The sequence below is a fragment of the Lissotriton vulgaris genome, chromosome 3_1 (genome assembly GCF_964263255.1).
Source record: "Lissotriton vulgaris chromosome 3_1, aLisVul1.2, whole genome shotgun sequence".
NCBI classification, from domain to species: Eukaryota; Metazoa; Chordata; class Amphibia; order Caudata; family Salamandridae; genus Lissotriton; species Lissotriton vulgaris.
In genome coordinates, this window is record NC_141689.1 from 158,064,041 (window position 1) to 158,080,157 (window position 16,117).

Sequence of the window (16,117 nt, forward strand, 5' to 3'; positions counted from 1 at the left end):
TCAACTTTAGCAATGTATGTAATTGCTCATATTATGTTCATTATTTCACATTCCTCATTTGCCGATGTAACATCCCCATCTCATATACCCACTTTGTACTTTATTGTGACTGTCACAGCTGGATGATTTTCTTGTCTTGTAGCTATTATTCGTCTCCTTATTTTGTATTCTTGGATTTCTTTTTGTACTGTGTGTTGTATTAATTTTTAATAAAAAGGATTTGAAATAAAAAAAAGTGTAGCTCGTGATTGTGTAAAAAGATTGACAAGGAAGAACTGGAAAACGTTTTTGTTCTAATACTTAGCGGGGGCGACCAGAAGAATGACTAGAGAAAATAACAAAGGATAACTTCCGTGCATGAAGAAGAGGAAGCGTCTGTCTTGTTTTCGTCTGCCAGATTCCTTCTGACAGTGATGAGTTTTTGGATACCGAGGCAGTAGCCTCATTACTCCACATTCATTTCAAATTTTTTTAGTCGCTGTTTAGGTTGTCTTATTGATGTGTGACTCTTTGTCACAGTTGAGGCTGTATCACATGGTCAGCTCAGTGATGGGGTGAAGAAGAGGAAGGAACCGCACAACATTATATACAAAGACCTGTGCTGTGATTGGAGGACTGTTACTATGGTTATCATTCCCAGAGGTTGCTGGGATGTGTAGTTAATTGGAATAAATGTTGTTCTCTTAAAACGACTTCTGCTTAATAAAGTCGAGAATGAAATGCATAATCCTCGGCTGGTGTACTTCAAAGATTTGAAATTTTACTCTACCACATGAGTGTCCTTCCTCAGTATCCATTAGATGTGCTTGCTCTCTGGTTGAGATCAGCTTGTGTCCTTCGTCTATGTCTATGAATCGTGATTGCTCTCCAGGTTTGACCAGCCTGTGTCCCTCCTCTGTGTCTATGACCCGTGCTTGCTCTCCGGCTATGCTCAGCTTGTGTCCTTCCTCTTTGTCTATTGCCCATGCTCGCTCTTCGGCTATGATGAGCGTGTGTCCTTCCTCTATCTCTGATCAGCGCGGACAGTTCCCGGAAGTGTTTGGAGAGGTGTCTTAGTGACACACACCGGCACCATGCTGCGGACTGCCGTGTGCGGGGCGAGGGCCGCCCTACGGAGGGTGAGTGACGCTGTGGATCGCATGCTGTCTCTGTCTTACATATGGCTCCGTGCCCCCCTCCTGTCTGTCATACTTAAGCGTTGCCCTTCATGACCCCAGCTCTGCCCCTGTTTTGTGTTTACCCCGACTATGCTCCCTGTCTGTAGACTTTAAATTTGCCCCCATTCACCTGAACCACGCTCGTCCTGCTGAGGCGTATATGTGTGATCCATACTCTTACGCTGCTCAGGGCTGTGCCCTGTACTTAGTCTTGTCTCCTTATATTCTACACGCTCCACCTGTCCCCATGCGTTGGAAGGTCATTTCCACATCGTTGTTCCACAAACTTGTTCCTTAGCTCCGGCCCTGAATGTTTGCATTGCATTTTCGGTGCCCACTTTTCTTTGTCCTAGCGTTGCCCCAACGGGTCCCCATGTCTCTCTCTGCACGGATACAAGTCTGTAGGATCTTAGAGGTGGCAAGCCTCGTGTTGGTGTTCTCCCACATTGCCCGTTTCCTTGGGAGGTGAGTGACGCGCTGAGGGCGGCACCTCTCACATTTCCAAATATAGTGCTAGGGAGCTACCTGTAACCTGTTAGGCGTAAAATTGTAAATCCTTTTGTGGTTGCCCCTGAGTTGTGGGTGTGTATTTTGTTTTTCAATTGATAGTCCCTTTTCCCTTATTCTTTCTTTCTGCTACCTTTCTTTATTTTTATTTTCTTGCACTACTGTTGTTTATGTGGCATACGCAGTTCAGAGTTGAACGAGGTGGGCAAACATACTGTTGTTTTTTTGTTGTTGTTAAATTTTAAAGTATTTACCTGGGAAGGTGGGTAGCTTGAGGATCTGTCCCGAATTGACGATGCCAACTCTCTCTGCCTGGGCCCTTCCTACGGGTGTAAGTCAGAGGCTTCAGCTGAACCAAACCCAAGCAGCTAGACTAGTCTGGCGTCAGCCTACATCAGGTGTCTCCAACAAGTTGATCGTGAGTTACCAGTAGCTCCCAGATACCTTCAAAGTAGCTGGCAGTCTGGAGTTCATTTTTAAATAAGCACAGGGCCACATTTTTAGGTTGAGCCTAGTGCAGTGCGCCTGCACTGCTCTATGGGAGGCTTCTTGTGAGCACTCCAAACTTCCCCTAAACTTCTCCGTGTGGGTCTGACTCCTCACACACATTGGATCGGCCTTTGCATGTGGCTTTCAAGAATGAAAGCACGCAAATGGCTAAAGACGGGCACATGTCCCACTTTTTTAGCAAAGGTTCACTCCCCTAGCACTTTGCTGGCGGTAGCAAGCAGCGGCTCGCAGAGTGGCAGCTGCATTCCTTGTTTTTTTCTTCCTTGCAGTTTGCGCCCTTTTACAGCGCGCGCACACCACTCGCATGCCAAAATTGTGCTGAAGTAACATTAAATTCACTTTTTGTCTCCTCAATGCCCCGTTTCAAAAAATGCAAATGGATTTGGAACGTGTTGTGGAATTGGACCCAGTCCGTAAATGTACATTTCCATACTGAAACTCAGTTGGCGTGCTTTCCAAAAATACAGGTTTATTTCCCTCGGAGCCGGTGGAGAAAACAAATGCGAAATATGTGGGTCTCTAGCTGTCTCGCCAGCATTTGTGCGCACAGGCTTCTACTGTGTGAGCAAGTAATGTTCAGGGGGCCTCAGAATTGCACTGAAAAGCGTATGGTACACAACACAACTTCTCTCGCTGTGCAGGCATTGTTTCAGGTTTTATAGCGTTAAATTAGAAACATCTATACTGCGTAAAAACTGTCCTTGGCTGTCCGACTTCCTCCCTGGGCGCTCATAAGTCATCGCTAATTGGTCGAGACGTCTTTCATCTACCCTGGGCGCAGACCAGGGTTCTGAGCTCCGAGGATGTGCTAATTTCTGGTGCGGGCCCACACTCGAATCAGAGAGGTATTAGTATTTATTGCTGGCAGAGTACTTCCCATTGACAGAAGGAAACAGGGGGAGCAGCGCATGGTGCTTTTACAGATAGCTTGTAATTCTACACGTGGTATTTATAAAACACAAATATTTGCTGACATAGAATGCATGATTTTAAAAAAATGTGTCGACAATGATTGTCTGACGATATACAACCTCTAGATAAAACGGGTGCAGTTAAAACAGTATATTGAGATAGGCGCATAACAGATGGAAATATGTACACTCGTGTGTTACTTGGGTCAGTGTTACCTTTAGGTTTAAAGTATTTTATTAAGATACAAAAACATGGGGAAGGGAATAGGAGGTCAGGCGAACATACAATACAAGATGCAAAACGTTGCAGCGATTTAGAAGGAAAGTAGGGAGGCAGGAAGCCCCGGAGGGTAACAAAGCATAAGTCATAAGGCAATAAGGCAATGCAAATGACCCTCCAGAAGACCCCCATTCCCCGAGCAAGGCCAAGCTAGAGTAGCGTCCCGCAACACAGAGAAAAACACACCATCCCTTCAACCCCCCGTCCCCTGAAAAGAGAAGAAAGAAAAGCAAAGGAGAAAAAGGAAGAAAACAATACCCCAACCTCCCCGTCCGAAAGTCAGCATTAGAAGCATGTAACCCCGCCTCCCAGCCCCAAACCCCCGATCCCGCCACATTCACTCCGCTGGAGCCGCCGGCGGCGTCAGCCTAAGGAGTCGCAGGTACCGTGGACATGTGAGCTCGCGAAATTCCGTGGACAGCAGTGCTAAAAAGGGGTGCCAGAGCTCTTCAAACTGGTCTACATTCCCAGCCACTGTTAGCGACATCTTCTCCATACCCAGTACCTGCCAGAGCCTGTGTAGCCAGCCAGTGATAGAGGGGGCAGTGGGGGTACGCCAGAGTACAAGGATATTTTGAACCGCTGAGCCTAGCGCAATCGCAATCTGTCTACCCCTGCGGGACTTCAGCGGGTACATCAGGTCATTGGGGAGGCCTAGCAGGACATACGCAGGGAAGCGCGGGAGTTCGATCTCAAAATGCCTGTCTACCTCATCCAAGACCTCCTTCCAATAGGCCGACAGCACCGGGCACTCCCAGAGAATGTGCATGAGGGTACCATCCTGTCCGCAGCCGCGCCAGCAACCTTTATCGCCGATTTTGTGCATCTCGTAGAGCCTCTCCGGGGTGTAGTACCAATAGGTGGACACCTTAGTAAAGGTCTCCGTCAGCCCAGTGTGGTACGCAGAGTGCCTCGCCCGATACGCGATCCTGTCCCACTCCTTGTGGCTCAAGGTCCTGCCCAATTCCCTGTGCCAGCGCTCCCTCCCTGGGTTATGGTAATGAAACGGCGGGGGTTGGAGAAACTTATACAAGTCGGTGATAAGCTTGGCATCCGAGGTCCGGGTTACCAGCCACCGCTCATAGGGCGTAATCGAACGGGCAGCGACGTCTCGCACTGGGGGTTGAAGAGCCCAGTGGCGGACTTGCATATAACGCAGTCTGTCCCCTTCCGTCAGGCCAAATTCCTGTCGGAGTTGCTGGAAGGGGAGCACACCCTCCGGCCCGTAGATCTGGAAAAGCGCCCTGCAACCCGCGCTCACCCAGTGGGAAAAGGCTCCCGGTTCCAGACCCGGAGTGAAGTCTGGATTGCCAGCAATGGGAGTGAACGGTGATGGAAAAGTGGTGAGCTCACGAAGCTCGCACACCGCGTCCCACACTCGCAGCGGAACTCGGGTGATAAAGGAGGCGTAGAGATTAGGCGGGCGGTGAGTGCGCCGCAGGAACGGGACTTCCTGGAGGGTACGGCCCGCAACTGCCTGGTCCTGAAAGAGCCAGTGCTTGTCCGATTCCCACCGGCTCCACTCCACCAAATATCGGAGTTGCGCCGCCTGAAAGTACTTCCGGAGGTCCGGGACACCGAGACCCCCCGCCTCCGGGGCAAGCATGGAGAGGACCCGTTTCATTCGAGGCTTACGGCCCTGCCACACAAAGCGGGAGATGTCAGCCTGCGCCTGCCGTATCCAACCTACAGGGGGCTGGAGAGGTAGAGCGCGAAAAAGATACAGGATCTGAGGCAGTATCGTCATCTTCACCGCTGCGATACGGCCCAGCCACGAGAGCAGGCCTTTGTTCCATCGGCCGAGTTCCTCCTTGATCTTCTTGCCCAGGGAGGAGTAGTTAGCTGCGACCATTGCAGGTAGGGAGGGTGCAAGCAAAATCCCCAGGTAAGGCACCGTGGAGGAGGACCATTGCAGAGGAAAAAGACGCTGGAGGTCCCGCCTGGTGTCGACAGAGAGTGACACATCCAGGGCAGCCGATTTAGACATATTCATTTTAAAGCCCGCCACGGGCAAAGGAGTTCAGCTCCTGGACGCAGGCAGGGAGCGACCGCTTGGGGTCATCCAGGGTCAGCAAGACATCGTCCGCATATAAGCTGACAGTATATGTGTATTGCCCCATCTTCACCCCAATAGCGTCCGGGTTATCGCGAATCCTCTGGGCAAACGGCTCCATATAGAGGGCAAACAGGAGCGGCGAAAGGGGGCAGCCCTGTCTCGTGCCGCGCTCAATGGCAAAGCTGCTGGAGCTGTGTCCATTGACACGCACCGATGCTGACGGCCTCCTATAACAATTAAAGACCATAGTGCGGAACCTCTCGCCGATCCCCAGTTTCCCGAGAACCAGCTCGAGGTACGGCCAATGGACCCTATCAAAGGCCTTCTCCGCGTCGACCGACAGCAGCATCCGCTCACCCGGGACGCGTGAGGCCTTCTCTAGCACGTGCGTCACCCTCTTGGTGTTGTCGACCGTCTGCCTACCGGGTACAAAACCGGCCTGGTCCGCCTCCACCAGACCTGGTAGGTGCAGACCCAGTCTGGCCGCCAAGATCCCCGTGTAAAGCTTGAGGTCCACATTTAGAAGCGAGATGGGCCGATACGAGCCGCACAGAGCCCGGTCCTTCCCCGGTTTCGGAATAACCGACACAGTCGCCGAGAGAAGGTCCGGTGGGATGGCTCCCGGTTCAGAGAAGGAATTGAATAAGCGAGCCAGGAGAGGCGCGACAGTGGAACAGAAGGTCTTGTAAAACAAGGCCGTATAGCCATCCGGGCCCGGGGCCTTGCCGTGCTTTAACCGTGCAATAGCGGAGATGACTTCCTCCACATGAATGTCCCTCTCCAGGTGGTCGGCTTGGGCGGGATCCAGGGCAGGGAGGGTTACTGATTCCAAGTAGGCCTCAGCCTCTCCCGGTGGGGAGGGCTCTGCAGCGTACAGCGCCTCGTAGAAGGCACGGAAGGAATCCGCCACCTCCGCGTCACCGGAAACCAGGACCCCATCCGCTCCCACTAGTTCCTTTACCACGTTGCGTTGCTGCGCAGCCCTGAGCCGGTGGGCCAGGAGCTTACCGCATCTGTCTCCGCCGGTGTAAAAGGCATGCTTCAAGCGCAACGCCGCATACTCCGCCCGGTCCAGGTCCAACGCAGAGAGGAGTTTCCGCGCCGCCTTCAGCTGCCTCCAGACTCGAGGAGCCCCCGTCCGGCGGTGAACCTGTTCAAGTTCCCTGACCTGCGCCGTTAGTTCCTCCCTCTTACGTTGCCGCTCCGTTCTCCGCCGAGGATATGGAGATAAACTCCCCTCTGACAACCGCCTTCAAAGCCGCCCACTGCGTGGCTAGGGACGTGTCGGAGTTGTTATTGTGGGTCAGGTACTCCTGAATGACCTCCTCCACTCGCTTCACCACCGATTTCTTATGGAGAAGCGTGTCCCGAAGTCGCCACAGCCCTCTGGAGGGGGGGGCCGCCGGCCAAGCAAAAACTCCGGAAACCGGCGCATGGTCGGACAGGGACAAGACCCCGATGTCTGCTGCCGTGGCGGCCGAGCGAAGCGGTCCGCTCACCAAGAGGTTGTCCAACCGCGAATAAGTGCGGTGTGCGTGGGAGAAATATGAGTAGTCCCTATCGGCGGGGTGCATGGTGCGCCAGAGGTCATGCAGATCCATCTCTGCAATCTGGTCCTGTACCGCTCTGGAGAGCTCCCCCGTCTGCGGAAAGCGCTGGGCAGACCTATCCAAGGTGGAGTCGAAGACCATGTTCAGGTCTCCCCCCAAAATGACGTGGCGATCGGGCGAGGCAGTAACGTCTACCAACACAGATTCCAGGAAGCGATCTTGGTGGTCATTTGGGCTGTACACGGAGCCAACCGTGAAGGCAACACCCCCCAGACGCATGCGATACGCTAGAAGCCTCCCCTTCTGCTCGGCATGTTTATACAACACCTCACCCCTGAAGGAGCTGGCTAGAAGAATGGCAACCCCCGCAGTCTTAGTCGCAGCCGAGGAAAAGAGTTGTGTGGGGAACTTGGCAGAGCGCAACCTATGGCAATCTTTAGAGAGTAAATGGGTTTCCTGCAGGAGGCAGATATCCGCCTGCGACCCTTCTAGCAGGGAGAGGATCGCCCTACGCTTCACAGGATTATTCAGACCCTTAACGTTAAGAGTCACTACTTTCAGGGACGGCATCGCTCCCAGGGACGCAAAGCGCTATGCAGCAAGCGAGGGAGCAGTGGAAGGGGTGCGCGGGGGAAGGGTGCAGGGAAGGCCAGAGTCGGCCTCGCATGTGTTCGGACAATATCGGACGGGACCCCCCCAACACCAAACCAGCTCTTGAACCCCCCCAAAACCAACCCATGGCAACCAGCCAAAACCAAAAACAAGAAAAAACACCCCATTGTCTCAGTCTAGCCCAAGTGGGCGAGTCTGTAGAAACCAGTCAGGTGGACGTCCAGCCACACACCTCCAACCTCTCCCCCCCAACCCCCAGCCCCAACTCAGCATCGCAGAAGCTAAGAGTCTCTCCCCCCGGAGAAAAGTTAGGCCGTCTGGGCCACGCCATTAGATTCAGGCAAGTTCCTGGCCGCAGTCCTCAGGGCCTCCGCCATATCCGCCCTGATGGTAGGGGAGTCAGGGCGACTCGCCGTCGCCGGCGATTGGCGCCTTCTCGACCTCCGTCGGCCCCGCCGCTCGGGGCGCCTCCATGCGGGTGTCGCCCCTTCTTCCTCCGTAGCTGTGAGTCCCAGCACCCCACAGACATCTTGTAAGGAGCGCAGCTGATGTAGCACCCCATTCCATCGGAAGATAAGACGGAAGGGGTGACCCCAGGAGTAGGCCGTCTCATGCTCCCGCAGAAAGTCCGTAGCGATGCGGAAAGACCTGCGCTTCTGCAGTGTGATGGCGGACAGGTCTTGATAGAGCGCCACGGGTCGTTCTCGGAAGGACAGCGGCTGCTTCCTGCGGGCCTCTGTCATAATGCGCTCCTTTAGGGGGAAATCCGGCAGAAATGCCAGAATATCAGGTGGGGGTGCCGATGACTGGCGCTGGCGGCCCACCCTGTGTGCTCTGTCGATACGGATCGGGAAGTCCGCTCCTTCTCCCAAGATGTCGCGAAACAGGTCCTGCAGGTAGGCCACTAGGTCCGCACCCTCATCCGCGGACGGAACGCCTCGCACCCGGATGTTATTCCGCCTGGACCTGTTCTCGAGGTCCTCAGAGTGGGCCTGGAGCTCAACACATTGCTCCCGTAGGCGGAGAACGTCCTGCTGGAGATGAACTATCTCTTCATCATGACGCTGGGCCGCCGTTTCCACAGTGTCGACCCGCTCACCCAGGCCCTCGATTTCTCTGCGCACTTCACGGACCTCTCCGGCCACCTCGGTCTTGAGAGTCTGGAATTCCTCCTTGAGGGAGCTGAATAAGTCCTCCATGAAGGACCTCGTGACTGGTGGTTCGCCTCCGGTGGCGTCCGTTGAGGCCCGGGAGGACCCCGGGGACGGCTGCGTCCTGTCTCGCAGTTGCTGGGCCCTGCCGAGCATGTCCGGCAGAGTGCGATCTCCCCGTGCCGCGCCTCGTCTCCCAGCCATCTTGACCTCCGCGGTGGGCGAAGCCTAGAGCTGGCCGCTGTAGATGCGCCCAGCCGCTCGTGGGCCCCAGATGTGAAGACCTCACCGAGGACAAGGGTAGTGCGTCACAGACGACAAAATGGCGGCACGGGCCAGGGCGAGACGACCATCGAGCCAGTCAGGGCGATAATCAAGGTTCAGGTCGGAGGCTTTCGGCCGTGTGCTTCCAGGGAGGACGGCAGATGCGTAGGCACCAGGATGAGCCGAGGCGCCCGTATGACAAGGGCGCGGGCGAGGGTCACCAATACCAGTTCCTCAACGACAAGATGGCGGGAGGGCGGAATCTAGGAGGCCAGCCCAGGCCAGCAAGTCTATGGGCGACCCTCAAACAGCAACGGGTCGGGAAAGTGCAATGCCAGTGTCCCCCAGTTTCACCGACTAGTACACCCAGTTCGGCCACCGCTCAAACTCCACCGTCCCTCGCTTCCAGGCTCGGGATCCGCAAGGCGTCACACACCGACACCCATGGCAGGGGGATAGATCGCAGGTCTGGGGTCTGTCGTCCAGCGATGACTCTGGTCACAAGGGCACCGTCCAGGAAGCCTCCGCACTCCGCGGAGTCCGTCGAGTCCGCTCCCTCGGGATCCCCAGCTTTCAGCACTCGGCCCAGCCGAGGCGCACGGACAGCGCCGCAATACGCTCCGCCTCCAGGCCCTTCTCCTCGGGGCGATCCAGGCTCCACTCCTCGGATCGATCGTTGATCAAACTTTTCGGGGACTTCCCCCGGGGCAGCAGAAGTCAAAGTGGCATCAAAATGTGCCCCAAGAACTCCGGCACAGTTCTCTCGCCCGCAGTGAAGCCGCGGGGGGAGAGAAGCGTAGGAATCGGGGCTCGAGATGAGCTGGGCCGGAGGAGCTACGGGAGGAAGCGTCCGCTCACCCCGCCATCTTGGCCACGCCCCCCCGCCATCTTGGCCACGCCCCCCCAGTGTTACCTTTAAAAAAAAAAAAAAAAGTCAAAAAAGTTTGGAACAATTTTCATGAAAAATCCACAAGTTGTGAGGTGTTTCTGGATAAAAAGAACATTATTTGACATTACCTAGATGTGAAGTACTTGACCTTTATTTATATTATATATGACAAGTGCTGCATTGTAGGGTGCACTGTAAAAAGCTGTTTCATTTGCCACTGTTAACTATGAACATATCAACTGTGGTTTTGTGGTTGTTTTTTGGGAATTTTTTTTTTTTTTTTTTTTTTTAGCATGGCTGTGTAAAGCGGCGATAGGAGTGCATACTTTGATATATGCTCTTACAACATTAGTGGATACAAAGCATCCCATTTTTAGGTTTTGCCTAGCCAATGCGTACGAAGTACGCATGCGCTAGGAAAAACTTAATGATATCTGTGTGTGGGGACTGGACCGTCCCCACTCTCGCATTGGCTAGCTCCATAAATGGAGGCTAGCCATTGGGAGAAGGCTCTGTCCGTCAATCTCGGACCAGATTCGGGGGCGTTCCCGAGAATTTTTGGCTTTTGGCTATGTCACGCTAAGTCAGCCGAAAGCCGGGAACGCCCCCGAATCTGGTCCGGCACCCGCCCTCATTGTAGTTGCCTTTGCCGATCGTCCTTTGTCGATTTTTTTTTTTTTTTTTGGACCCCCCCACCTCACTTGCGCCGAGGTGTCCAAGTAAAGAAAAAAACATTTGTGCACACAAGACCCAGCATTGTCCCTTTGTTTCCCACCGCGGCCCCCGAAGCCGAAGGAAGCAGCCGTCTGCCTCCAGCCAGGGCCGCGCTGGGATTGGCCGAGCCTCCGCCGCGTCATCGGGAGGAGGAGGAGGAGTGGAGAGCAGAAAGCAGCCTGCATCGTTTGGTGACAACCTGTACTAATGTGTGCTCTTGTTTTGATGTTTGCCTTTAATAATATTTAGAATGTGCTTTCATCTTAGGTCTGATAGAACCTTTGTATAGCGTGGATTCTTACTTTGTCAATTAACGTGGCTGGAGAGAGAAGGATCACGTTTCATCTGGTTTTGTTTAAGGTTTCTCTAACCGTTGGGGTTGCTTTATCACGACACAACCCTACTCTGAAGTTATACAACTGACTGATAGCTATTAGCCTAAAAAATGCGAGTGTGACTTTAATACTGTCTTCATTTGTTTTTGCAACTAGGTGCACAAACTTCCTGCAGACTGTGCTTGCACTAACCTAAGCCACCACAAACAGGTCAGGCGGAAGTGTTCGGTATAAACACAGCGCAGGGCAGGGATATTTTGTCACTGAATGCCCTGCCCTTTCCCACCTATGGCAGCGCAGTGACGCGCCTGGGGGGTGTGGTCGGGCGCTGGGGGCGGAACCTGGTTCACGGGGCACGGTGCAGGAGGGCGGTGACGCCAGGCATGGGGCGGGGTGGCGCGCGGCTGGGTTTCCAATGGCCTGAAGTTGGTGTGTGTCGGCAAGCTAGAATCTGATGTCTGGTCATGGCGGAGGAAGACGGGGGCAGCTGGGAGACCCCCCCGCATTTTGCAGAGCCTCAGGGGCAAGATATGTGAGTGTGCCCGGGATGGGAGAGGGGTATCTTCGGCTGAGGTGCGGGATGGAGGCATTGTAGTAGTCCCAGCGCAAATGGGGAAGTGACGGGCCAGCGGGGGAACAATGTGCCCCGTGTCAGCGCCCCCATGTGCCGCCAATATTTGCTCACTCTTTCCTCCCCCAAAGGAGTGTAACGCGGCCCTCCGACCACCGGTAGGTGCTTCGGTGGAGGGACCGGGCAGAGGTGCAGCCAGGCACTGGGAGAAGGTGGGGGCACTTCCTGCCAGCGCCTGGCACAGCTCGCGCCCTCAAATGCAACTCCTAACAATTCCTTACTTTAGCACTGTCCGTTTACGACTGTCCACCTTTCAAAGGCGCGCCAGTATCGTGGTGTGTGTTCATTTTTTTTATTATTAGTCTCTTTTGCATTCAATTTGACCGTTTTACCAATGCTGTTAACTTTTGGCTTACAGTTGATGTTCTCGTGCCACATTTGTGGAATTATACATTTAATACGTTCTCGTATTAGAGGGCTTGTTCCGTTTACCAGTCCGCGTTCTTTCCAGTCAGCTGCATCATGTCGTATTCACTCACTGCCCCCTCTTAATTGATCTGCCCTGAGTGCACAACTGACGTATGCATATTGGTACTAATTTGATAAAGTATACAAGCTGTGTGCATGCGAGGATGGCAGTGTCGCCTCATTCTATTAGATGTTTGGTGTACTGGTCCACCTCCATCATGGAGTACTTTCATTTCAATTTATGAGGGACTATTTTACAAGTAAGCAGTACGCCCACTCATACAAAAGGAGTTTGAGGTTTACTTTCACAGGCATAACAAGTGTCTGTTCAGATTTCAGGGCATTCAAGTCTTATTGCTGTTCTGAATATGGGGAGGTTTTAGTTGATGTGTGGGTGTGTGTTGGGGGGGGCTCTCTGTAGGTGTTTGTGGGTGTCATTTGCGAAAGATAAAGCTAGTGGCATTGCAAATGACAATGCCATTTATTTATGTTAAAAAAAACCATAAATAAAAATAATGTCAAGAGCATTGCCAATAGCTCAAACTTTAACAAAGGCAAAACCATTGCATTGTAAATGCTTGTTTTTTAAAGACCTTTATTGTAGCAGATTTGAAATGACACAGCAAATGGCCTACAACCTCTGTGGGCCGCCCTCTTTAAATATAGCTTTTGGTCAACGTCGTTAAGGTAACACAGCCGTTCAGTCGTCAACCCTGGGGTCCGTCGGCGTGAGAAAGTGAAGCGTATACATATCGTACATCGTGCATATTGGAGAACAGATAGATCAACAGTTTTTATGTTTGTTGTTGGTAGAGCTTGGTATCAAATATATGCTATCAGCAGTTCGTGATCGTAGGCAGCCATGGTCAGCACCCATGTCAACAATAAACAGGGAAATTGAAAATATGAAAACCATTGATTATTCGCATGGTACACAGCGGCGTAGCGAATACTTAGGTCAATAATGCATTGCACCAAGATAAAGGAGTGGTTGTTTGCAGTGGTGTAACCAGAAAGAGACCATTGTGGCCGCAGTTGGTGTGCCTATTGTCTCGACATGTACGTCACCATCCTATTCTGGCGATATTGCTAGGGAGGTCAGGATGAATAGTTGCGATGTAGGACTGTCTGCGTGCCCCAGGACAACATGCTCCCCGGTCGTTCCCTGCAGGCCATGTGTAATGTATCGCGCACCATGCGGGCGCAAAGGAGACATTGAGTGCCAAAGAATGCGCGATTACCTATATCATATACGCAAATTTTGTAGTGTCTCATCAACAGTGAAAGTGTCCTGGTTTTCAAACATAACCAGCATGTAAACAAAAACGTGAGATACATCAGGGGTAAGTGGGAGGAAAAAGACTAACAAGGGCTGAGGCATTCGTATGCGTGTAGGTAGGGTGGAAGAGTTGCAGCGGAGGATAGGGTCCAATAGTGCGGGAGTGAGGTGAGAGCGCGAAGTGGGCGCGGGGCGGGCAGCGCAAGGGCAGCGTTATCAGGTTGCGGCAACCACACCAACCACAAGCAGAGCATTTGGTGGGGTCCCCGTTGCGCAGGAGATGGGAGACGGTAGACATAGCGTGATTGTGCCAGGTGCTCATAAAATCGCTGGTAACCGTGGGCGTGGGGGACAATCAATGTGGCATGATTTGCGTCTACGCGTCATGACCGCAGTACAGCTGTTCAGATTGTGACATGTGCCGCATCGCAGACGGGGAAGGAAACAGTGGGTACATGGGATCACTGCTGTGTCCCACGTCCGTGGGTTGGTTTGGATGAGGACCCTGTCTCAAGTAATTCCCTGTTCCAAACTCGCTTGCTGGAAGGGCTTTAGGATGTCATCCCAGAGCTGCGCAATGGGAAACTTCCTGAGCCCAGCCGTTTCTTCTCGGTGTAGGACTGTGCTTTCCGCCTGCGCCCAATTGGCGAAAGAGGTGCACCAGTGCCGAATATGTGGGGGTTCACTATTCTTCCAGCGTTTGGTGAGCAGGCGCTTGGCTGTAATAAGTCCCAGGTCCCAAAAGCGAGTCAGTACTTTGTTTAGTTTTGTCCTTTTATAGAGCCCCAGGATGCAGGCCTCCCACGTGTGCGGTATTTCTTCTGCAGTGCATTGTGTCAGTAGCGTTGTGATCGCGGCCCAGTACGACTGGACGTTGGGGCATAGCCAAAGCATATGTAAGAGGTCCGCTCCAACCAGGGAGCATCTCTGGCAGGCAGTGTCGGTGACCGAGAAGTATCTGTTTATCTTATCAGTCGATAGATAAGCGTGGTGCAAGATGTAAAATTGTATGACTTTAAAACGGGGGTTGCGTGGGATGTTAGTTGGACCAACCAGCACCATTGCCCATTCCTTGTCCATCCAGTCCCTTCCTCTATCTATTGCCCATTTGTCTCTGAGTTGTAGGGTGGAGTGTTGTGTGTGTGTGTCAGGAGGGCCTGTGCCAGCCAGTGCACTATGTGGGTGCCATTGCCCATGACATGCAGGTATTGCATGAAGTGGTGCATTGGCGGCTCTTCCGACATGTCGCCCCAGGCTTCTGACAGTGTGTGTACTATGGACGCATGTAGGAGGAATTGCCCGGCCGGTAGGCCTGTGTTTGTGGTGAAGTCTGCAAAAGTAAGCAGGGCACCATCCGCATAAAGGTCCCCCAGCGTCTCCACACCTGCTTGTGTCCAACTCTCCTGTGCGGCTTCTGTCATCACCCCTCCTTCCCTGGGAGTGCCCAGCAGGGGGAGCGTCTGGGCGTACGGTGTGGATACAAAGCATCCCATGCCATACAAATAGAATGGGAATGTGCTGGGCAACTTGAAGTGGCTTTTGCAGTTGCAATGGGCGAAGCGTGCTTATGTGGCTTCACAATGTATTGTAATTACATTCTAAAAGCTTCCCTTATTAACCATATGGAATACACGCTCAGTGTGTGGTATAGCAATAAAGTGTCTGGTGTTGATTTACATATTAACTAATTTGGCTTTGGTTAGGGCGGCACAGCACCCATGATCATGTGCTGCATAGCTAATCACTTATAAGGTCACAAAAAGCGAGACCAGTTGGCTATGCCAATGCTTGTTATTTTAGTGTTAAGGGAAAGCTGTGTTTACTTGATGTTATTATCATCAAGCTGCAGATAGCACAGCCTGATAATTAGCAGTACTTAGTCCGATTTATGGGCAGTCTGGGTCACAGAGGTTTTAGCTCTTTAATAAAAGTCCTTATTGACTCCAATATTGGAGCGTGAGAACAAAATGATGTTTCTGAATGCTTTTGAATGGGAGAAAATTCAAATGAAAAGTTATCTTAATGATTAATTTTTCATTTTAAATTGTCTCCCATTTCAAAGTGTTGCATTTACAATACATCCATTATTTTAAGTTGGAGAAATTTAAAGTGCAGAAAAATGGACCATAGTCTGAACATTTTTGCAGAATATTTACTGTGCTTTAAATTTCTCCCATTTGTACGGGGCCTCATATGGCGAAAGGAATGTTCTGTGCCACAAGTACATATGACACAATCTCTCAGTCATCCGTATACATATATCTCACTCATCCTCACACATGTTCATACATCTTTCAAAAATCATGCTCTCACTCACACACATGCCAGCCGTGTCATAGTGCCCCTAGTCATAGTATTTTGTTTAAACCATAGAATCTGACTCTATGAACATTAGGCTTAAAGTCAATTAAGCTGGGCTTGGAAGCATCTGGTAAAAATGCCTGAGCTGCATAACCTTCAGTAACTGACAATGATTTTCTGTGATCAGAAGTAGCTCTCTCTACAGAAAACGTTGAAGACCCCTGGCCTAGATTCTCCCACACAAAACCCCTGTTGGCCTAATTACACTGATTTCCTGTTGCTCAGAGAACCGTGTTTAAAATTGGATGCACCATTTTCAAATTCTGTAAACCCATTTTTCATGACCTCCAGAATTATATCCCTAATCGCAATCTTAGATGATCTCTTCAATATCTTTTAGAGGTTCCCAAGTTCAACAAGAAGAGAGTGGGTGAATCAGGTTTGCCGTGCCTGCTCCTGGTGTTTGGAACCCCTTGACACCCCTCCCCAACATTGGAACTACACTTCCTAAATGAGATTTAGGACTTAGTTAAAAACTTGGTTATTTAGACAAGCGTATATA

General features: G+C 51.9%; 1 protein-coding gene across 1 annotated transcript in view; it reads left to right on the forward strand.

The window, feature by feature from the left end:
* The first annotated feature begins 971 nt into the window (after positions 1-971).
* The window catches only part of STOML2 (stomatin like 2), a 121,377-nt gene continuing 106,231 nt past the window's right edge, over positions 972-16,117 (forward strand). The window contains exon 1 of the mRNA XM_086960250.1: positions 972-1,118. Within this exon, the coding sequence (XP_086816376.1) occupies positions 1,074-1,118 (45 nt within the window). The 5' untranslated portion in view covers positions 972-1,073. The remainder of the gene's footprint in view (positions 1,119-16,117) is intronic.